At 60.4% G+C, this 21,962-nt stretch overlaps 1 protein-coding gene across 1 annotated transcript in view; it reads right to left on the reverse strand.

The window, feature by feature from the left end:
* Positions 1 to 10,607, reverse strand: part of LOC148135313 (aquaporin-10-like) — a 31,369-nt gene extending 20,762 nt beyond the window's left edge. Inside the window, exons 1-3 of the mRNA XM_087984975.1 lie at positions 10,434 to 10,607; positions 5,166 to 5,327; positions 4,059 to 4,185 (exon numbers count right to left, since the gene is read on the reverse strand). Of these exons, the coding sequence (XP_087841101.1) occupies positions 4,059 to 4,185; positions 5,166 to 5,327; positions 10,434 to 10,442 (298 nt within the window). The 5' untranslated portion in view covers positions 10,443 to 10,607. The remainder of the gene's footprint in view (positions 1 to 4,058; positions 4,186 to 5,165; positions 5,328 to 10,433) is intronic.
* Between the last annotated feature and the right edge of the window lie 11,355 nt (positions 10,608 to 21,962).

The following is a 21,962-nucleotide window of genomic DNA, read 5'->3' on the forward strand; positions in this document are numbered from 1 at the left end:
CGCGCGCACACACACACACACAAACACCAGGCCACATTACAGTACACTCAGTGTAAAGGCATGAACTCAGCGAGACCCTCCCATTGGGAACAGAGCTCTCAACAGCAGCTTTATCTGACCCACTGAACAACCCTCCCTTCAACCATTAACTCCTGCATTGATATACTGACCGATTGGTCCATGTATTTTTGAACAAAAAGGAAATGTATATGAGATATAAAAATAATAAAAGATTAGCTGCACAGTTCACAGGATCACTGAGAACGGACTAAACTGGAATAAATTTCAAATTCGTAACTACACACTCAAGTATCTGTTATTCTGTGTATAACCCACCCCGAAACCGTCGATGATATTCCAGTCTGTAACTCCCTCCCGGGTATCTGTTATTCTGTATATAACCCACCCCGAACCCCTCGATTAGATTCCAGTCTGTAACTCCCTCCCGGGTATCTGTTATTCTGTATATAACCCACCCCGAACCCCTCGATTAGATTCCAGTCTGTAACTCCCTCCCGGGTATCTGTTATTCTGTATAAAACCCACCCCGAAACCGTCGATTATATTCCAGTCTGTAACTCCCTCCCGGGTATCTGTTATTCTGTATATAACCCAGCCCGAACCCCTCGATTAGATTCCAGTCTGTAACCTCCTCCCGGGTATCTGTTATTCTGTATATAACCCACCCCGAACCCCTCGATTAGATTCCTGTCTGTAACTCCCTCCCGGGTATCTGTTATTCTGTATATAACCCACCCCGAACCCCTCGATTAGATTCCAGTCTGTAACTCTCCCGGGTATCTGTTATTCTGTATATAACCCACCCCGAACCCCTCGATTAGATCCCAGTCTGTAACTCCCTCCCGGGTATCTGTTATTCTGTATATAACCCACCCCGAACCCCTCGATTAGATCCCAGTCTGTAACTCCCTCCCGGGTATCTGTTATTCTGTATATAACCCACCCCGAACCCCTCGATTAGATTCCAGTCTGTAACTCCCTCCCGGGTATCTGTTATTCTGTATATAACCCACCCCGAACCCCTCGATTAGATTCCAGTCTGTAACTCCCTCCCGGGCATCTGTTATCCTGTGTATAACCCACCCCGAACCCCTCGATCAGATTCCAGTCTGTAACTCCCTCCCAGGTATCTGTTATTCTGTATATAACCCACCCCGAACCCCTCGAGTAGATTCCGGTCTGTAACTCCCTCCCGGGTATCTGTTATTCAGTATATAACTTACCCCGAACCCCTCGATTAGATTCCAGTCTGTAACTCCCTCCCGGGTATCTGTTATTCTGTATATAACCAACCCCGAACCCCTCGATTAGATTCCAGTCTGTAACTCCCTCCTGGGCATCTGTTATTCTGTATATAACCCACCCCGAACCCCTCGATTAGATTCCAATCTGTAACTCCCTCCCGGGTATCTGTTATTCTGTACATAACCCACCCCGAACCCCTCGATTAGATTCCGGGCTGTAACTCCCTCCCGGGTATCTGTTATTCTGTATGTAACCCACCCCGAACCCCTCGATTAGATTCCAGTCTGTAACTCCCTCCCAGGTATCTGTTATTCTGTACTTAACCCACCCCGAACCCCTCGATTAGATTCCAGTCTGTAACTCCCTCCCGGGTATCTGTTATTCTGTATATAACCCAGCCCGAACCCCTCGATTAGATTCCAGTCTGTAACTCCCCCCGGGGTATCTGTTATTCTGTATATAACCCACCCCGAACCCCTCGATTAGATTCCAGTCTGTAACGCCCTCCCGGGTATCTGTTATTCAGTATATAACCCATCCCGAGCCCCTCAATTAGATTCCAGTCTGTAACTCCCTCCTGGGTATCTGTTATTCTGTATATAACCCATCCCGAACCCCTCGATTCGATTCCAGTCTGTAACTCCCTCCCGGGCATCTGTTATTCTGTATATAACCCACCCCGAACCCCTCGAGTAGATTCCAGTCTGTAACCCCCTCCCGGGTATCCGTTATTCTGTATATAACCCACCCCGAACCCCTCGATTAGATTCCAGTCTGTAACTCCCTCCCGGGTATCTGTTATTCTGTATATAACCCATCCCGAACCCCTCGATTAGATTCCAGTCTGTAACTCCCTCCCGGGTATCTGTTATTCTGTATATAACCCACCCCGAACCCCTCGATTAGATTCCAGTCTGTAACTCCCTCCCGGGTATCTGTTATTCTGTATATAACCCACCCCGAACCCCTCGATTAGATTCCAATCTGTAACTCCCTCCCGGGTATCTGTTATTCTGTACATAACCCACCCCGAACCCCTCGATTAGATTCCAGTCTGTAACTCCCTCCCGGGTATCTGTTATTCTGTATATAACCCACCCCGAACCCCTCGATTAGAGTCCGGGCTGTAACTCCCTCCCGGGTATCTGTTATTCTGTATGTAACCCACCCTGAAACCCTCGATTAGATTCCAGTCTGTAACTCCCTCCCAGGTATCTGTTATTCTGTACTTAACCCACCCCGAACCCCTCGATTAGATTCCAGTCTGTAACTCCCTCCCGGGTATCTGTTATTCAGTATATAACCCACCCCGAACCCCTCGATTAGATTCCAGTCTGTAACTCCCCCCGGGGTATCTGTTATTCTGTATATAACCCACCCCGAACCCCTCGATTAGATTCCAGTCTGTAACGCCCTCCCGGGTATCTGTTATTCAGTATATAACCCATCCCGAGCCCTTCAATTAGATTCCAGTCTGTAACTCCCTCCCGGGTATCTGTTATTCAGTATATAACCCATCCCGAGCCCCTCAATTAGATTCCAGTCTGTAACTCCCTCCTGGGTATCTGTTATTCTGTATATAACCCATCCCGAACCCCTCGATTCGATTCCAGTCTGTAACTCCCTCCCGGGCATCCGTTATTCTGTATATAACCCACCCCGAACCCCTCGAGTAGATTCCAGTCTGTAACTCCCTCCCGGGTATCCGTTATTCTGTATATAACCCACCCCGTACCCCTCGATTAGATTCCAGTCTGTAACTCCCTCCCGGGTATCTGTTATTCTGTATATAACCCACCCCGTACCCCTCGATTAGATTCCAGTCTGTAACTCCCTCCTGGGTATCTGTTATTCTGTATATAACCCACCCCGAACCCCTCGATTAGATTCCAGTCTGTAACTCCCTCCCGGGTATCTGTTATTCTGTATATAACCCACCCCGAACCCCTCGATTAGATTCCAGTCTGTAACTCCCTCCCGGGTATCTGTTATTCTGTATATAACCCACCCCGAACCCCTCAATTCGATTCCAGTCTGTAACTCCCTCCCGGGCATCTGTTATTCTGTATATAACCCACCCCGAACCCCTCGATTAGATTCCAGTCTGTAACTCCCTCCGGGGTATCCGTTATTCTGTATATAACCCACCCCGAACCCCTCGATTAGATTCCAGTCTGTAACTCCCTCCCGGGTATCTGTTATTCTGTATATAACCCACCCCGAACCCCTCGATTAGATTCCAGTCTGTAACTCCCTCCCGGGTATCTGTTATTCTGCATATAACCCATCCCGAACCCCTCGATTAGATTCCAGTCTGTAACTCCCTCCCGGGTATCTGTTATTCTGTATATAACCCACCCCAACCCCTCGATTAGATTCCAGTCTGTAACTCCCTCCCGGGTATCTGTTATTCTGTATATAACCCATCCCGAACCCCTCGATTAGATTCCAGTCTGTAACTCCCACCCAGGTATCTGTTATTCTGTATATAACCCACCCCGACCCCCTCGATTAGATTCCAGTCTGTAACTCCCTCCCGGGTATCTGTTATTCTGTATATAATCCACCCCGAACCCCTCGATTAGATTCCAGTCTGTAACTCCCTCCCGGGTATCTGTTATTCTGTATATAACCCACCCCGAACCCCTCGATTAGATTCCAGTCTGTAACTCCCTCCCGGGTATCCGTTATTCTGCATATAACCCACCCCGAAACCCTCGATTGGATTCCAGTCTGTAACTCCCTCCCGGTTTCCTTAGTCTGTGTATAAACTCTGAAAGGTCATGGTGTACCTGAGACTCCAACTGAGGCGTAGATCCCAAACAGAACTCCAGCAGCATAGCCAATGTTAATCGATAAATAGGTCCCTTTCTGATCGAAGTTTGTCACCACCTGAGCCACTGCCGCTGTGCCCATGAGCTGGGAAAGGAGATTTTTCTCATCAGTCCAGAACGCAGCTGGGAATGTGCTGAGGAAGCTGGGCCGGAGAGGAACTGAGGGCTTTCAACGAAGAGAGCGCGCTCCCACGGCCTCATAAAGGTACTGAGTGTTAGACACAGTGTAGAGGGAGCTTTACTCTGTATTTAACCCTGTGCTGTCCCTGTCCCTGGGATGGGGGACAGTGTAGAGGGAGCTTTACTCTGTATCTAACCCTGTGCTGTCCCTGTCCCTGGGATGGGGGACAGTGTAGAGGGAGCTTGACTCTGTATCTAACCCTGTGCTGTCCCTGTCCCTGGGATGGGGGACCGTGTAGAGGGAGCTTGACTCTGTATCTAACCCTGTGCTGTCCCTGTCCCGGGGATGGGGGACAGTGTAGAGGGAGCTTTACTCTGTATCTAACCCTGTGCTGTCCCTGTCCCTGGGATGGGGGGACAGTGTAGAGGGAGCTTTACTCTGTATCTAACCCCGCACTGTCCCTGTCCCTGGGATGGGGGGGACAGTGTAGAGGGAGCTTTAATCTGTATCTAACCCCTTGCTGTCCCTGTCCCTGGGATGGGAGGGGGACAGTGTAGAGGGAGCTTTACTCTGTATCTAACCCCGTGCTGTCCCTGTCCCTGGGATGGGGGGACAGTGTAGAGGGAGCTTTACTCTGTATCTAACCCCGTGCTGTCCCTGTCGCTGGGATGGGGGGACAGTGTAGAGGGAGCTTTACTCTGTATCTAACCCCGTGCTGTCCCTGTCCCTGGGATGGGGGGGGACAGTGTAGAGGGAGCTTTACTCTGTATCTAATCCCGCGCTGTCCCTGTCCCTGGGATGGGGGGATAATGTAGAGGGAGTATTACTCTGTGAAAGTTTAGCAATGGTGCAGGCGGGAGAGGGGGTCAGAGTTCAACCCGGAGGCGGAGGGAGGGGGAACGTAGGGAGGCGGGGTGGAGGAGCGGGGAACCGTTCGAACTTACAATGAGCATGTATTCCCCGAGGAATTCGGCCAGGCATTCCCGGGCCAGCCTGTTCCTGATCTGCAGCTTCTGACGGAGGCTCCTCATTCCAGTCGAGGCCTTGTTGATGGCTCGCCTGACCGGGGTCAAAGGTCGATCGCCATCGCCATCGCTAACTCTCCCCTGAGGGCATACAGTGGGGCAGGGGAGTGGGGAGCAGAGACAGCATGGAGTCAGACTGAGCACAATACAACCCCCTACACCTCCTCCCTATCTCTGTCACCCCCTGCAGCCCCCTACACCCCCTCCCTATCTCTGTCACCCCCTCCAGCCCCCTACACCCTCTCCCTATCTCTGTCACCCCCTCCAGCCCCCTCCAGCCCCTCCCTATCTCTGTCACCCCCTCCAGCCCATACACCCCCTCCCTATCTCTGTCACCCCCTCCAGCCCCTACACCCCCTCCCTATCTCTGTCACCCCCTCCAGCCCCCTACACCCCCTCCCTATCTCTGTCACTCCCTCCAGCCCCCTACACCCCCTCCCTATCTCTGTCACCCCCTCCAGCCCCCTACACCCCCTTCCTATCTCTGTCACCCCCTCCAGCCCCTACACCCTCTCCCTATCTCTGTCACCCCCTCCAGCCCCCTACACCCCCTCCCTATCTCTGTCACCCCCTCCAGCCCCTACACCCTCTCCCTATCTCTGTCACCCCCTCCAGCCCCCTACACCCCCTCCCTATCTCTGTCACTCCCTCCAGCCCCCTACACCCCCTCCCTATCTCTGTCACCCCCTCCAGCCCCCTACACCCCCTCCCTATCTCTGTCACCCCCTCCAGATCCTACACCCTCTCCCTATCTCTGTCACCCCCTCCAGCCCCCTACACCCCCTCCCTATCTCTGTCACCCCCTCCAGCCCCTACACCCTCTCCCTATCTCTGTCACCCCCTCCAGCCCCCTACACCCCCTCCCTATCTCTGTCACCCCCTCCAGCCCCTACACCCCCTCCCTATCTCTGTCACCCCCTCCAGCCCCTACACCCCCTCCCTATCTCTGTCACCCCCTCCAGCCCCTACACCCCCTCCCTATCTCTGTCACCCCATCCAGCCCCTACACCCCCTCCCTATCTCTGTCACCCCCTCCAGCCCCTACACCCTCTCCCTATCTCTGTCACCCCCTCCAGCCCCCTACACCCCCTCCCTATCTCTGTCACCCCCTCCAGCCCCTACACCCTCTCCCTATCTCTGTCACCCCCTCCAGCCCCTACACCCTCTCCCTATCTCTGTCACCCCCTCCAGCCCCCTACACCCCCTCCCTATCTCTATCACTCCCTCCAGCCCCCTACACCCCCTCCCTATCTCTGTCACCCCCTCCAGCCCCCTACACCCCTCCCTATCTCTGTCACCCCCTCCAGCCCCTACACCCTCTCCCTATCTCTGTCACCCCCTCCAGCCCCCTACACCCCCTCCCTATCTCTGTCACCCCTTCCAGCCCCTACACCCCCTCCCTATCTCTGTCACCCCCTCCAGCCCTGACACCCCCTCCCTATCTCTGTCACCCCCTCCAGCCCCTACACCCCCTCCCTATCTCTGTCACCCCCTCCAGCCCCTACACCCCCTCCCTATCTCTGTCACCCCCTCCAGCCCCCTACACCCCCTCCCTATCTCTGTCACCCCCTCCAGCCCCTACAGCCAGGACGCTCTGTGGGACCCTCAGGGAGAACCTGATTGGCCCAAGCATTGGGGTGGCTCCACAGAACTGCCCATTCCACTTGGGCTGTGGGTGACATTGAGTGAGGGTGGCAATTGTTGGCTTCAGCAGAATGCTGGCTGCCCCTTTCCACCGCTCACCCCCCCAACGAACAACCACAGCCCTCCCCACTCACGATCAGTTTCCTCACCTCCCACCGTGGAGACAGAGAGGGGTATGTGGGCCGGGGCCATCGCGGCCTCTTCATAGTGTCTACCCGGCAACAATGGAGTACTCCCCAATGTCCGAACCTCTGAGGTACCCCTTCCTCGGGGTCCTGGGTGTGGGTGGGGGCGTTTGGTTTGGGCTGGGTCATATCCATTGTCCATCTGAGGTTAGGGGCACTGCCACTACCCACTCGGCCTGGCTCAGGCCTCCTCTGAGGTGGGTGTCGTCAAGGAAGGCCTAACTCAGGCCTTCTCTGGCAGAGGTATCGTCCAGTGAGGCTTAACTCAGGCCTCCTCTGAGGGGCGTTGTCGAGCGAGGCCTAACCCAGGTTTCCTCTGTGGTACGTCGTCAAGCAAAGCCTATCTCAGGCCTCCTCTGAGGGGCATCGTCAAGCAAGGCCTCGCCCAAGCCTCCTCTGAGGGGCGTCATCAAGCGTGGCCAAACTTAGGCCTCTTCTGGAGGAGGCATCGTCAAGCGATGCCTAACTCAGGCCTCCTCTGGAGGAGGCATCGTCAAGCCAGGCCTAACTCAAGCCTCCTCTGAGGGGCATCATCAAACGAGACCGAACGTAGGCCTATTCTGGAGGAGGCATTGTCAAGCAAGGCCGAACTCAGGCCTCCTCTGAGGGGCGTCGTCAAGCGAAGCCTAACTCAGGCCTTCTCTCAGGGACATTGTCGAGCAAGGCCTAACACAGGATTCCTCTATGGTGCATTATCAAACGAGGCCTAACTCAAGCCCCCAATGAGGAGTGTCATCAAGTAAGGCCGAACGTAGGCCTCTTCTGGAGGAGGCGTCGTCAAGCGAGGCCAAACCCCGGCCTCCTCTGAGGGGCGTTGTCGAGCGAGCCTAACTCAGCCCTCCTCTGGCGGAGGCATCGTCAAGCAAGGCCTAACTTAGGCCTCCTCTGGTGGAGTCGTCGTCAAGCAAGGCCTAATTCAGGCCCCCTCTGGCGGAGGCATCGTCAAGAGAGGCCGAACTCAGGCCTCATCCGAGGGTCATCATCAAGCGAGGCCGAACGTAGGCTTCTTCTGGAGAGGTGTCGTCAAATGAGGCCTAACTCAGGCCTCCTCTGGAGGAGGCATCGTCAAGCAAGGCCTAACTCAAGCCTCCTCTGAGGGGCTTCAGCAAGCGAGGCCGAACTTAGGCCTCTTCTGGAGGAGGCCTTGTCAAGCGAGGCCTAACTCAGGCCTCCTCTGGAGGAGGCATCGTCAAGCAAGGCCTAACTCAAGCCTCCTCTGAGGGGCATCAGCAAGCGAGGCCGAACTTAGGCCTCTTCTGGAGGAGGCCTTGTCAAGCGATGCCTAACTCAGGCCTCCTCTGGAGGAGGCATCGTCAAGCAAGGCCTAACTCAAGCCTCCTCTGAGGGGCATCAGCAAGCGAGGCCGAACTTAGGCCTCTTCTGGAGGAGGCCTTGTCAAGCGAAGCCTAACTCAGGCCTTCTTTGAGGTACATTGTCGAGCAAGGCCTAACACAGGATTCCTCTGTGGTGCGTCATCAAGCGAGGCCTAACACAAGCCTCCTATGAGGGGTGTCATCAAGTAAGGCCGAACGTAGGCCTCTTCTGGAGGAGGCGTCGTCAAGCGAGGCCAAACCCCGGCCTCCTCTGAGGGGCGTTGTCGAGCGAGGCCAAACTCAGGCCTCCTCTGGAGGAGGCGTTGTCAAACAAGTCCTAAACCCGGCCTCCTCTGAGGGGCGTTGTCAAGTGATGCCTAAGTCAGCCCTCCTCTGGCGGAGGCATCATCAAGCAAGGCCTAATTCAGGCCATCTCTGGTGGAGGCATCATCAAGCGAGGCCGAACTCAGGCCTTCTCTGGCGGAGGCATCGTCAAGCAAGGCCTAACTCAGGCCTTCTCTGGTGGAGGCATCGTCAAGCAAAGCCTAATTCAGGCCCCCTCTGGCGGAGGCATCGTCAAGCGAGGCCGAACTCAGGCCTCATCCGAGGGGCATCATCAAGCGAGACCGAACGTAAGCTTCTTCTGGAGGAGGTGTCGTCAAGAGAGGCCTAACTCAGGCCGATTCTGAGGGGCATCAGCAAGCGAGGACAAACGTAGGCCTCTTCTGGAGGAGGTGTCGTCAAGCGAGGCCTAACTCAGGCCTCCTCTGGAGGAGGCATCGTCAAGCAAGGCCTAACTCAAGCCACCTATGAGGGGCATCAGCAAGCGAGGCCGAACTTAGACCTCTTCTAGAGGAGGCCTTGTCAGGCAAGGCCTAACTCAGGCCTCCTCTGAGGGGCGTCGTCAAGCGAGTCCTAACTCAAGCCTTCTCTGAGGGGTGTCATCAAGTAAGGCTGAATGTAGGCCTCTTCTGGATGGGGCGTCGTCAAGCGAGGCCTAACCCTGGCTTCCTCTGAGGGGCGTTGTCAAGCGAGGCCTAACTCAGGTCTCCTCTGGAGGAGGCGTTGTCAAACAAGTCCTCACCCTGGCCTCCTCTGAGGGGCGTTGTCGAGCGATGCCTAACTCAGGCCTCCTCTGGCGGAGGTGTCGTCAAGCGAGGCCTAACTCAGGCCCCCTCTGGTGGAGGTGTCGTCAAGTGAGGCCTAACTCAGGCCCCCTCTGGTGGAGGTGTCATGAAGCGAGGCTAACTCAGGCCCCCTCTGGCGGAGGCGTTGTCAAGCGAGGCTAACTCAGGCCCACTCTGGCGGAGGCGTCGTCAAGCGAGGCCTAACTCAGGCCCCCTCTGGTGGAGACGTCGTCAAGCGAGGCCTAACTCAGGCCCCCTCTGGTGGAGGCGTCGTCAAGCGAGGCCTAACTCAGGCCCCCTCTGGCGGAGGCGTCATCAAGCAAGGCCTAACTCAGGCCCCCTCTGGTGGAGACGTCGTCAAGCGAGGCCTAACTCAGGCCCCCTCTGGTGGAGGCGTCGTCAAGCGAGGCCTAACTCAGGCCCCCTCTGGTGGAGACGTCGTCAAGCGAGGCCTAACTCAGGCCCCCTCTGGTGGAGGCGTCGTCAAGCGAGGCCTAACTCAGGCCCCCTCTGGCGGAGGCGTCATCAAGCAAGGCCTAACTCAGGCCCCCTCTGGTGGAGACGTTGTCAAGCGAGGCCTAACTCAGGCCCCCTCTGGTGGAGGCGTCGTCAAGCGAGGCCTAACTCAGGCCCCCTCTGGTGGAGGCGTCGTCAAGCGAGGCCTTCTCGCATCATGAGGTACCCTCCATCCCACCCCACCTGCCCCCAAGCATCCTGCCCCGCCCAACCTCCCAGGCACATTTGAGACATCGACGCTCATCCGTCTCCTGACAGACCCCAACCCGTCGCGCCCTCCTTATCTCGGCCCGTCTTATCTGAGGATCCGCCCGTGGAAAACGAGGACTGACGGTCGCCAAGGAGCTGGGGTTGGTGGTGGGGGGGGGGGGGAATGGGGGCAAAAGCCTGTTAGCTGCTCACCTGAGACATGGCTGTCTTTGATTTGCCTGATAGGAAGGAGTTGGGAGTTGAGGGGGAGGAAACGAGGAGGAGTGGGTGGGAAAAGGAGCTGCCTTTCTTTCTGAGAGAGAGAGAGAGAGGGAGATGGGGTGGGAAAGAGAAGGAGAGACAGTGAGAGTGAGAGAGAGAGAGAGAGAGAGATATCAAAACAAAACAAAAACCACCCTTGACACTCAATCCGACTGGATTGGAATCTGATTCCAGAGTCCGCTCCAGGTGAATTTTTTAACCCTCCCTTCCCCGGTCGCTAGGTCGTGGTCAAGGGACGGAGGACAGTTGGAGGGGGCTAGACAGAAGGAAGGTTGTGGGAGGGGAGATTCCGACCGGAATGTTGGGGGGTCACGGTCAGGCTTTCAAAGCCGGGGATTCTCTCTGACAGTTAACTGACGCTTGGCGCTGGGGGGAAGGGGGTGGGGGGGGGGGGAGGCGGGAGTGGGGGAGGGGTGTAGAGAGGGTTCTGTCCCTATTGACTTTGGGCGCCAATGCGACGTCGTTATCAGGTGGGCAGGTCACGTAATCACCAATCGTTTTTCTCCACCCACCCACCCCAAACGTGAGAAGGGGCTATTAGGGAAGAGGCGACAAATCTGGACTTGTACCCGGGACGAGGGGAGGCAGAGGGTGCTGTCAAGGGGTCAGGGCTAAGGGAGCGGGTGCTGTCAGAGGGGTCAGTGCTGAGGGAGTAGGCGCTGTCGAGGGGTCAGCGCTGAGGGAGCGGGTGCTGTGGGAGGGTCAGTGTTGAGGGAGCGGTTACTGTCAGAGGTTCAGTGCTGAGGGAGTGGGTGCTGTGGGAGGGTCAGCGCTGAGGGAGCGGGTGCTGTCAAGGGTCAACGCTGAGGGAGCGGGTGCTGTCGAGGGGTCAGCGCTGAGGGAGCGGGTGCTGTCAATGGGGTCAGCACTGAGGGAGCGGGTGCTGTCAGAGGGGTCAGTGCTGAGGGAGTGGGCATTGTCGAGGGGTCAGCGCTGAGGGGGCGGCACTGTCGAGGGGTCAGCGCTGAGGGAGCGGGTGCTGTCAGAGGGATCAGCGCTGAGGGAGCGGGTGCTGTCAGAGGGGTCAGTGCTGAGGGAGTGGGCACTGTCGAGGGGTCAGCGCTGAGGGGGCGGGTGCTGTCGAGGGGTCAACGCTGAGGGAGCGGGCGCTGTCGAGGGGTCAGCGCTGAGGGAGCGGGTGCTGTCGAGGGTTCAGCGCTGAGGGAGCGGGTGCTGTCAAGGGTCAATGCTGAGGGAGTGGGTGCTGTGGGAGAGTCAGTGCTGAGGGAGTGGGCGCTGTCGAGGGGTCAGCGCTGAGGGAGTGGGTGCTGTCAAGGGTCAACGCTGAGGGAGCGGGTGCTGTCAGAGGGGTCAGTGCTGAGGGAGTGGGCGCTGTCGAAGGGTCAGCGCTGAGGGAGCGGGTGCTGTCGAGGGGTCAATGCTGAGGGAGTGGGCGCTGTCGAGGGGTCAGCGCTGAGGGAGCGGGTGCTGTCGAGGGGTCAACACTGAGGGAGCGGGCGCTGTCGAGGGGTCAGCGCTGAGGGAGCGGGTGCTGTCAAGGGTCAACGCTGAGGGAGTGGGTGCTGTGGGAGGGTTAGTGCTGAGGGAGTGGGCGCTGTGGGAGGGTCAGTGGTGAGGGAGTGGGCGCTGTCGAGGGGTCAGCGCTGAGGGAGTGGGTGCTGTCAAGGGTCAACGCTGAGGGAGCGGGTGCTGTCAGAGGGGTCAGCGCTGAGGGAGCGGGTGCTGTCAGAGGGGTCAGTGCTGAGGGAGTGGGCGCTGTCGAAGGGTCAGCGCTGAGGGAGCGGGTGCTGTCGAGGGGTCAACGCTGAGGGAGTGGGCGCTGTCGAGGGGTCAGCGCTGAGGGATCGGGTGCTGTCGAGGGGTCAACACTGAGGGAGCGGGCGCTGTCGAGGGGTCAGCGCTGAGGGAGCGGGTGCAGTCGAGGGGTCAGTGCTGAGGGAGTGGGTGCTGTGGCAGGGTTAGTGCTGAGGGAGTGGGTGCTGTGGGAGGGTCAGTGCTGAGGGAGTGGGCGCTGTGGGAGGGTCAGTGCTGAGGGAGTGGGCGCTGTGGGAGGGTCAGTGCTGAGGGAGTGGGCGCTGTGGGAGGGTCAGTGCTGAGGGAGTGGGTGCTGTGGGAGGGTCAGTGGTGAGGGAGTGGGCGCTGTCGAGGGGTCAGCACTGAGGGAGCGGATGCTGTTGGAGGGTCAGTGCTGAGGGAGCGGGCGCTGTCGAGTGGTCAGTGCTGAGGGAGCGGACGCTGTCGGAGGGGTCAGCGTTGAGGGAGCAGGCACTGTTGGAGGGGTCAGCGTTGAGGGAGCGAGCACTGTTGGAGGGTCAGTGCTGAGGGAGTGGGCGTTGTGGGAGGGTCAGTGCTGAGGGAGTGGGGGCTGTGGGAGGGTCAGTGCTGAGGGAGTGGGTGCGGTCGGAGGGTCAGCGCTGAGAGAGTGGGGGTTGTCGGAGGGGTCAGCGCTGAGGGAGCGGGCACTGTCGGAGGGTCAGTGCTGAGGGAGCGGGCGCTGTCGGAGGGGTCAGTGTTGAGGGAGTGGGTGCTGTGGCAGGGTTAGTGCTGAGGGAGTGGGTGCTGTGGGAGGGTCAGTGCTGAGGGAGTGGGCGCTGTGGGAGGGTCAGTGCTGAGGGAGTGGGGGTTGTCGGAGGGGTCAGCGCTGAGGGAGCGGGCACTGTCGGAGGGTCAGTGCTGAGGGAGCGGGCGCTGTCGGAGGGGTCAGTGTTGAGGGAGTGGGTGCTGTGGCAGGGTTAGTGCTGAGGGAGTGGGTGCTGTGGGAGGGTCAGTGCTGAGGGAGTGGGCGCTGTGGGAGGGTCAGTGCTGAGGGAGCGGGCGCTGTGGGAGGGTCAGTGCTGAGGGAGTGGGCGCTGTGGGAGGGTTAGTGCTGAGGGAGTGGGCGCTGTGGGAGGGTCAGTGGTGAGGGAGTGGGCGCTGTCGAGGGGTCAGCGCTGAGGGAGTGGGTGCTGTCAAGGGTCAACGCTGAGGGAGCGGGTGCTGTCAGAGGGGTCAGCGCTGTGGGAGCGGGTGCTGTCAGAGGGGTCAGTGCTGAGGGAGTGGGCGCTGTCGAAGGGTCAGCGCTGAGGGAGCGGGTGCTGTCGAGGGGTCAACGCTGAGGGAGTGGGCGCTGTCGAGGGGTCAGCGCTGAGGGAGCGGGTGATGTCGAGGGGTCAACACTGAGGGAGCGGGCGCTGTCGAGGGGTCAGCGCTGAGGGAGCGGGTGCAGTCGAGGGGTCAGTGCTGAGGGAGTGGGTGCTGTCGGAGGGTCAGTGCTGAGGGAGTGGGTGCTGTGGCAGGGTTAGTGCTGAGGGAGTGGGTGCTGTGGGAGGGTCAGTGCTGAGGGAGCAGGTGCTGTGGGAGGGTCAGTGCTGAGGGAGCGGGCGCTGTGGGAGGGTCAGCGCTGAGGGAGTGGGTGCTGTGGGAGGGTCAGTGCTGAGGGAGTGGGTGCTGTGGGAGGGTCAGTGCTGAGGGAGTGGGTGCTGTGGGAGGGTCAGTGGTGAGGGAGTGGGCGCTGTCGAGGGGTCAGCACTGAGGGAGCGGATGCTGTTGGAGGGTCAGCGCTGAGGGAGCAGGCGCTGTCGGAGGGTCAGTGCTGAGGGAGCGGGCGCTGTCGAGTGGTCAGTGCTGAGGGAGCGGACGCTGTCGGAGGGTCAGTGCTGAGGGAGTGGGCGTTGTGGGAGGGTCAGTGCTGAGGGAGTGGGGGCTGTGGGAGGGTCAGTGCTGAGGGAGTGGGTGCGGTCGGAGGGTCAGCGCTGAGAGAGTGGGTGCTGTGGGAGGGTCAGTGCTGAGGGAGTGGGGGCTGTCGGAGGGGTCAGCGCTGAGGGAGCGGGCACTGTCGGAGGGTCAGTGCTGAGGGAGCGGGCGCTGTCGGAGGGTCATTGCTGAGGGAGCGGGCGCTGTCGGAGGGTCAGTGCTGAGGGAGCGGACGCTGTCGGAGGGGTCAGCGTTGAGGGAGCAGGCACTGTTGGAGGGGTCAGCGTTGAGGGAGCGGGCACTGTTGGAGGGTCAGTGCTGAGGGAGTGGGCGCTGTCGGAGGGGTCAGCGCTGAGGGAGTGGGTGCTGTGGGAGGGTCAGTGCTGAGGGAGTGGGCGCTGTGGGAGGGTCAGTGCTGAGGGAGTGGGCGCTGTCAGAGGGGTCAGCGCTGAGGGAGCAGGCACTGTTGGAGGGTCAGTGCTGAGGGAGCGGGCACTGTTGGAGGGTCAGCGCTGAGGGAATGGGCGCTGTCGGAGGGGTCAGCGCTGAGGGAGCGGGCACTGTTCGAGGGTCAGTGCTGAGGGAGTGGGTGCTGTGAGAGGGTCAGTGCTGAGGGAGAGGGTGCTGTGGGAGGGTCAGTGCTGAGGGAGTGGGCGTTGTGGGAGGGTCAGTGCTGAGGGAGCGGGCGCTGTCGGAGGGTCATTGCTGAGGGAGCGGGCGCTGTCGGAGGGTCAGTGCTGAGGGAGTGGGCGCTGTCGAAGGGTCAGCGCTGAGGGAGCGGGTGCTGTCGAGGGGTCAACGCTGAGGGAGCGGGCGCTGTCGAGGGGTCAGCGCTGAGGGAGCGGGTGCTGTCGAGGGGTCAGCGCTGAGGGAGCGGGTGCTGTCAAGGGTCAACGCTGAGGGAGTGGGTGCTGTGAGAGGGTCAGTGCTGAGGGAGTGGGTGCTGTGGGAGGATCAGTGCTGAGGGAGTGGGCGTTGTGGGAGGGTCAGTGCTGAGGGAGCGGGCGCTGTCGGAGGGTCATTGCTGAGGGAGCGGGCGCTGTCGGAGGGTCAGTGCTGAGGGAGTGGGCGCTGTCAGAGGGTCGGTGCTGAGGGAGTGGGCGTTGTGGGAGGGTCAGTGCTGAGGGAGTGGGGGCTGTGGGAGGGTCAGTGCTGAGGGAGTGGGTGCGGTCGGAGGGTCAGCGCCGAGGGAGTGGGTGCTGTGGGAGGGTCAGTGCTGAGGGAGTGGGGGCTGTCGGAGGGGTCAGCGCTGAGGGAGCGGGCACTGTTGGAGGGTCAGTGCTGAGGGAGCGGGCGCTGTGGGAGGGTCAGTGCTGAGGGAGTGGGCACTGTGGAAGGGACAGTGGTGAGGGAGTGGGCGCTGTGGGAGGGTCAGTGCTGAGGGAGTGGGTGCTGTGGGAGGGTCAGTGCTGAGGGAGCGGGCGCTGTCAGAGGGGTCAGCGCTGAGGGAGCGGGCACTGTTGGAGGGTCAGTGCTGAGGGATTGGGCACTGTTGGAGGGTCAGCGCTGAGGGAATGGGCGCTGTCGGAGGGTCAGTGTTGAGGGAGTGGGCGCTGTGGGAGGGTCAGTGCTGAGGGAGTGGGTGCTGTGGGAGGGGTCAGCGCTGAGGGAGCGGGCACTGTTGGAGGGTCAGTGCTGAGGGAGTGGGCGCTGTGGGAGGGTCAGTGCTGAGGGAGAGGGTGCTGTGGGAGGGTCAGTGGTGAGGGAGTGGGCGCTGTCGAGGGGTCAGCGCTGAGGGAGTGGGTGCTGTCAAGGGTCAACGCTGAGGGAGCGGGTGCTGTCAGAGGGGTCAGCGCTGAGGGAGTGGGTGCTGTCAGAGGGGTCAGTGCTGAGGGAGTGGGCGCTGTCGAAGGGTCAGCGCTGAGGGAGCGGGTGCTGTCGAGGGGTCAACGCTGAAGGAGCGGGCGCTGTCGAGGGGTCAGCGCTGAGGGAGCGGGTGCTGTCGAGGGGTCAGCGCTGAGGGAGCGGGTGCTGTCAAGGGTCAACGCTGAGGGAGTGGGTGCTGTGAGAGGGTCAGTGCTGAGGGAGTGGGTGCTGTGGGAGGGTCAGTGCTGAGGGAGCGGGCGCTGTGGGAGGGTCAGTGCTGAGGGAGCGGGCGCTGTGGGAGGGTCAGTGCTGAGGGAGTGGGTGCTGTGGGAGGGTCAGTGCTGAGGGAGTGGGAGCTGTGGGAGGGTCAGTGGTGAGGGAGTGGGCGCTGTCGAGGGGTCAGCACTGAGGGAGCGGACGCTGTTGGAGGGTCAGCGCTGAGGGAGCAGGCGCTGTGGGAGGGTCAGTGCTGAGGGAGCGGGCGCTGTGGGAGGGTCAGTGCTGAGGGAGCGGGCGCTGTCGGAGGGGTCAGCGTTGAGGGAGCAGGCACTGTTGGAGGGTCAGTGCTGAGGGAGTGGGCGCTGTGGGAGGGTCAGTGCTGAGGGAGTGGGCGCTGTCAGAGGGGTCAGTGCTGAGGGAGCGGGCACTGTTGGAGGGTCAGCGCTGAGGGAATGGGCGCTGTCGGAGGGGTCAGCGCTGAGGGAGCGGGCACTGTCGGAGGGTCAGTGCTGAGGGAGTGGGTGCTGTGAGAGGGTCAGTGCTGAGGGAGAGGGTGCTGTCGGAGGGTCAGTGCTGAGGGAGTGGGCGTTGTGGGAGGGTCAGTGCTGAGGGAGCGGGCGCTGTCGGAGGATCAGTGCTGAGGGAGCGGGCACTGTCGGAGGGTCAGTGCTGAGGGAGTGGGTGCTGTCGGAGGGTCAGTGCTGAGGGAGCGGGTGCTGTGAGAGGGTCAGTGCTGAGGGAGTGGGTGCTGTGAGAGGGTCAGCGCTGAGGGAGTGGGCGCTGTCAGAGGGTCAGTGCTGAGGGAGTGGGCGCTGTCAGAGGGTCAGTGCTGAGGGAGTGGGCATTGTGGGAGGGTCAGTGCTGAGGGAGTGGGGGCTGTGGGAGGGTCAGTGCTGAGGGAGTGGGTGCGGTCAGAGGGTCAGCGCTGAGGGAGAGGGTGCTGTGGGAGGGTCAGTGCTGAGGGAGTGGGGGCTGTCGGAGGGGTCAGCGCTGAGGGAGCGGGCACTGTTGGAGGGTCAGTGCTGAGGGAGTGGGCGCTGTGGGAGGGTCAGTGCTGAGGGAGTGGGCGCTGTGGGAGTGTCAGTGCTGAGGGAGCGGGCACTGTCGGAGCGTCAGTGCTGAGGGAGTGGACACTGTTGGAGGGTCAGTGCTGAGGGAGTGGGTGCTGTCGGAGGGTCAGCGCTGAGGGAGTGGGCGCTGTGTGAGGGTCAGTGTTGAGGGAGTGGGCGCTGTGGGAGGGTCAGTGCTGAGGGAGTGGGCGCTGTCGGAGGGTCAGCGCTGAGGGAGTGGGCGCTGTGGGTGGGTCAGTGCTGTGGGAGTTGGCGCTGTCAGAGGGTCAGTGCTGAGGGAGTGGGCGCTGTTGGAGGGTCAGTGCTGAGGGAGCGGGTGCTGTGGGAGGGTCAGTGCTGAGAGAGTGGGCACTGTCGATGGGTCAGTGCTGAGGGAGTGGGGGCTGTGGGAGGGTCAGTGCTGAGGGAGTGGGCGCTGTGGGAGGGTCAGCGCTGAGGGAGTGGGCGCTGTGGGAGGGTCAGTGCTGAGGGAGTGGGCGCTGTGGGAGTGTCAGTGCTGAGCGAGCGGGCGCTGTGGGAGGGTCAGTGCTGAGGGAGTGGGCGCTGTTGGAGGGTCAGTGCTGAGGGAGTGGGTGCTGTCGGAGGGTCAGCGCTGAGGGAGTGGGCGCTGTGGGAGGGTCAGTGCTGAGGGAGTGGGCGCTGTGGGAGGGTCAGTGCTGAGGGAGTGGGCGCTGTGGGAGGGTCACTGCTGAGGGAGTGGGCGCTGTCGGAGGGTCAGCGCTGAGGGAGTGGGCGCTGTGGGTGGGTCAGTGCTGTGGGAGTGGGCGCTGTCAGAGGGTCAGTGCTGAGGGAGTGGGCGCTGTCGATGGGTCAGCGCTGAGGGAGTGGGGGCTGTGGGAGGGTCAGTGCTGAGGGAGTGGGCGCTGTGGGAGGGTCAGCGCTGAGGGAGTGGGTGCTGTGGGAGGGTCAGGGCTGAGGGAGTGGGCGCTGTCGGAGGGTCAGCGCTGAGGGAGTGGGCGCTGTCGGAGGGTCAGTGCTGAGGGAGTGGGCTTTGTAAATGACCCCAAGGGGCCAGACTTGGATGAAGGGCTGGTGACATGACAGATCTCCCTGAGCTCCTGGAGCCAGTGATTTCCTGTCAACCAACACCCCTGAGAGTGTGAGGTATGGGCCTGATCGCGCTGTACTCTCTGGGATCCTGCTGTGCACGGACTTGCACTCTGTGAAAGTGTTGTCCAATTCACCCCGAACCCATTTGCCCCGAACCCCACCTCAGCAGGAAACCCCCGGCAAATCTTCCCCCTTCCCCCTCCAATAACCTTCCCCATTTCTCTGTTGGTCCCAGGCTACATTCCTGACAGTGACCATCGGTGAGTGTGGCGCTGTCGAGACTGGGCCTGGAACTTGACCACCCTCCGAAAGGTCAGTCCCCCCCCCGAGTCTGCTGTCCCCACCCCCCCACTCCCCCCCCACTGGTCTGGCTCCGAACTCCTCCCCCAATCTTGGGGGAAACCCTACAGGATATCCTGCAGTGAGTGTCAGACTCGGGCACAGAAACAGGCCCAAGATGGAGGCCTGACCCGCAAAGGGTTGACGCCCTTCTGGGTTAGGAGTCAGAGGTCAAGGTTCGAGGAGGGCCATGTTTTTCTGTAGAAGGGAAAGGAGTCGTTATTTCTTGGGATGTGAGTGTTATTGGCTGGGCCCATCGCTGTGAGGGTCTGAAGTCACGGGTAGGCCCAGATCCATCGCCATGGTGGTCTGGAGTCACGTGTAGGTCAGGACCCATCTCTGTGGAGCTCTGGAGTCACGTGTAGGCTACACCCATCACCATGGGAGCCTGGAGTCACATATAGGCCCAGATCCATGGCTCTGGGGGTCTGCAGTTACGTGTAGGTCAGGACCCATTGCTGTGGAGATCTGGAGTCACGTGTAGGTCTGCACCCATCACTGGGGGACTGGAGTCACGTGTAGACATGCACCCAATGCTGTAGAGGTCTGGAGTCATATGTAGGCCCGCACCCATCGCCATTGTGGTCTGGTGTCACGTTTAGGCCCACACCCCTGTCCATGGTGGCCTGGAGTCACGTGTCGGTCCGCACCCATCACTGTGGGGGTCTAGTGTAACGTGTAGGCCCAGACCCACCACCGTGGGGGTCTGGAGTCATGTGTAGGCCCAGACCCATCACAGTGGGGGTCTGGAGTCACGTGTAGGCCCAGACCCATCACTGTGGGGGTCTGGAGTCACGTGTAGGCCCAGACCCATCACCATGGGAGTCTGGAGTCACGTGTAGGCCCAGACCCATCACCGTGGGTGCCTAGTGTCACATGTAGGCCCAGACCCATCACGGTGGGGGTCCAGTGTCATGTGTCGGCCCAGACTCATCACCTTGGAGGTCTAGTGTCATGTGTAGGCCCAGACCCATCACTGTGGGGGTCTGGAGTCACGTGTAGGCCCAGACCCATCACCGGGGGGGGGATCTAGTGTCATGTGTAGGCCCAGACCCATCACCTTGGGGGTCTAGTGTCATGTGTAGTTCCAGACCCATCACTGTGGGGGTGTGGAGTCACGTGTAGGCCCAGATCCATCGACGTGGGGGTCTGGAGTCACGTGTAGGCTCAGACCCATCACCGTGGGGGTCTGGAGTCACGTGTAGGCCCAGAGCCATTGCCACGGGGGTCTGGAGTCATGTGTCGGCCCAGACTCATCACCTTGGAGGTCTAGTGTCATGTGTAGGCCCAGACCCATCACTGTGGGGGTCTGGAGTCACGTGTAGGCCCAGACCCATCACCGGGGGGGGGATCTAGTGTCATGTGTAGGCCCAGACCCATCACCTTGGGGGTCTAGTGTCATGTGTAGTTCCAGACCCATCACTGTGGGGGTGTGGAGTCACGTGTAGGCCCAGACCCATTGCCATGGGGGTCTGGAGTCTTGTGTAGGCCCAGAGCCATTGCCACGGGGGTCTGGAGTCATGTGTAGGCCCAGACCCATCACTGTGGGGGTCTGGAGTCACGTGTAGGCCCAGACCCATTGCCATGGGAGTCTCGAGTCACGTGTAGGCCCAGACCCATCACCATGGGAGTCTGGAGTCACTTGTAGGCCCAGACCCATCACCGGGGGGGGGGGTCTGGAGTCACGAGTAGGCCCAGACCCATCGCCGTGGGGATGTGGAGTCACGTGTAGGCCAGACCCATCACCGTGAGGATCTGGAGTCACGTGTAGGCCCAGACCCATCACCGTGGGGGTCCAGTGTCATGTGTAGACCCAGGCTCATCACCTTGGAGGTCTAGTGTCATGTGTAGGCCCAGACCCATCACTGTGGGGGTCTGGAGTCACGTGTAGGCCCAGACCCATCACCGGGGGGGGGGATCTAGTGTCATGTGTAGGCCCAGACCCATCACCTTGGGGGTCTAGTGTCATGTGTAGTTCCAGACCCATCACTGTGGGGGTGTGGAGTCACGTGTAGGCCCAGATCCATCGACGTGGGGGTCTGGAGTCACGTGTAGGCTCAGACCCATCACCGTGGGGGTCTGGAGTCACGTGTAGGCCCAGACCCATTGCCATGGGGGTCTGGAGTCTTGTGTAGGCCCAGAGCCATTGCCACGGGGGTCTGGAGTCATGTGTAGGCCCAGACCCATCACTGTGGGGGTCTGGAGTCACGTGTAGGCCCAGACCCATTGCCATGGGAGTCTCGAGTCACGTGTAGGCCCAGACCCATCACCATGGGAGTCTGGAGTCACTTGTAGGCCCAGACCCATCACTGTGGGGGTCTGGAGTCACGTGTAGGCCCAGACCCATCGCCGTGAGGATCTGGAGTCACGTGTAGGCCCAGACCCATCACCGGGGGGGGGGGTCTGGAGTCACGAGTAGGCCCAGACCCATCGCCGTGGGGGTGTGGCGTCACGTGTAGGCCAGACCCATCACCGTGAGGATCTGGAGTCACGTGTAGGCCCAGACCCATCACCGGGGGGGGGTCTGGAGTCACGAGTAGGCCCAGACCCATCGCCGTGGGGGTGTGGAGTCACGTGTAGGCCCAGACCCGTTGCCATGGGGGTCTGGAGTCATGTGTAGGCCCAGACCCATCGCCATTGCAGTCTGGAGTCACTTGTAGGCCCAGACCCATCACTGTACTGGTCTGGAGTCACGTGTAGGCCCAGACCCATCACCGGGGGGGGGGGTCTGGAGTCACGAGTAGGCCTAGACCCATCGCCGTGGGGGTGTGGAGTCACGTGTAGGCCCAGACCCATTGCCATGGGGGTCTCGAGTCACGTGTAGGCCCAGACCCATCGCAGTGGGGGTCTGGAGTCACGTGTAGGCCTGGAGTCAGGTGTAGGCCCAGACCCTTCGCTGTGGGGGTCTGGAGTCATGTGTAAGCTAAGACCCATCGCCGTGGGGGTCTGGAGTCACGTGTAGGCCTGGAGTCAGGTGTAGGCCCAGACCCTTCGCTGTTGGGGTCTGGAGTCACGTGTATGCTAAGACCCATCGCCGTGGGGGTCTGGAGTCACGTGTAGGCCTGGAGTCAGGTGTAGGCCCAGACCCTTCGCTGTGGGGGTCTGGAGTCACGTGTATGCTAAGACCCATCGCCGTGGGGGTCTGGAGTTACGTGTAGGCCCAGACCCATCACCGTGGGGGCCTGGAGTCACGTGTAGGCCCAGACCCATCGCCGTGGGGGTCCAGAGTCACGTGTAGGCCCAGAACCATCGATGTGGGTGTCTGGAGTCACGTGTAGGCCCAGACCCATCACCGTGTGAGTCTAGTGTAACATGTAGGCCCAGACCCATTACCGTGCGGGTC

The sequence above is a fragment of the Chiloscyllium plagiosum genome, unplaced genomic scaffold, assembly GCF_037043375.1.
Source record: "Chiloscyllium plagiosum isolate Xiang-an unplaced genomic scaffold, Cpla_swu_hap1 HiC_scaffold_50, whole genome shotgun sequence".
NCBI classification, from domain to species: domain Eukaryota; kingdom Metazoa; phylum Chordata; class Chondrichthyes; order Orectolobiformes; family Hemiscylliidae; genus Chiloscyllium; species Chiloscyllium plagiosum.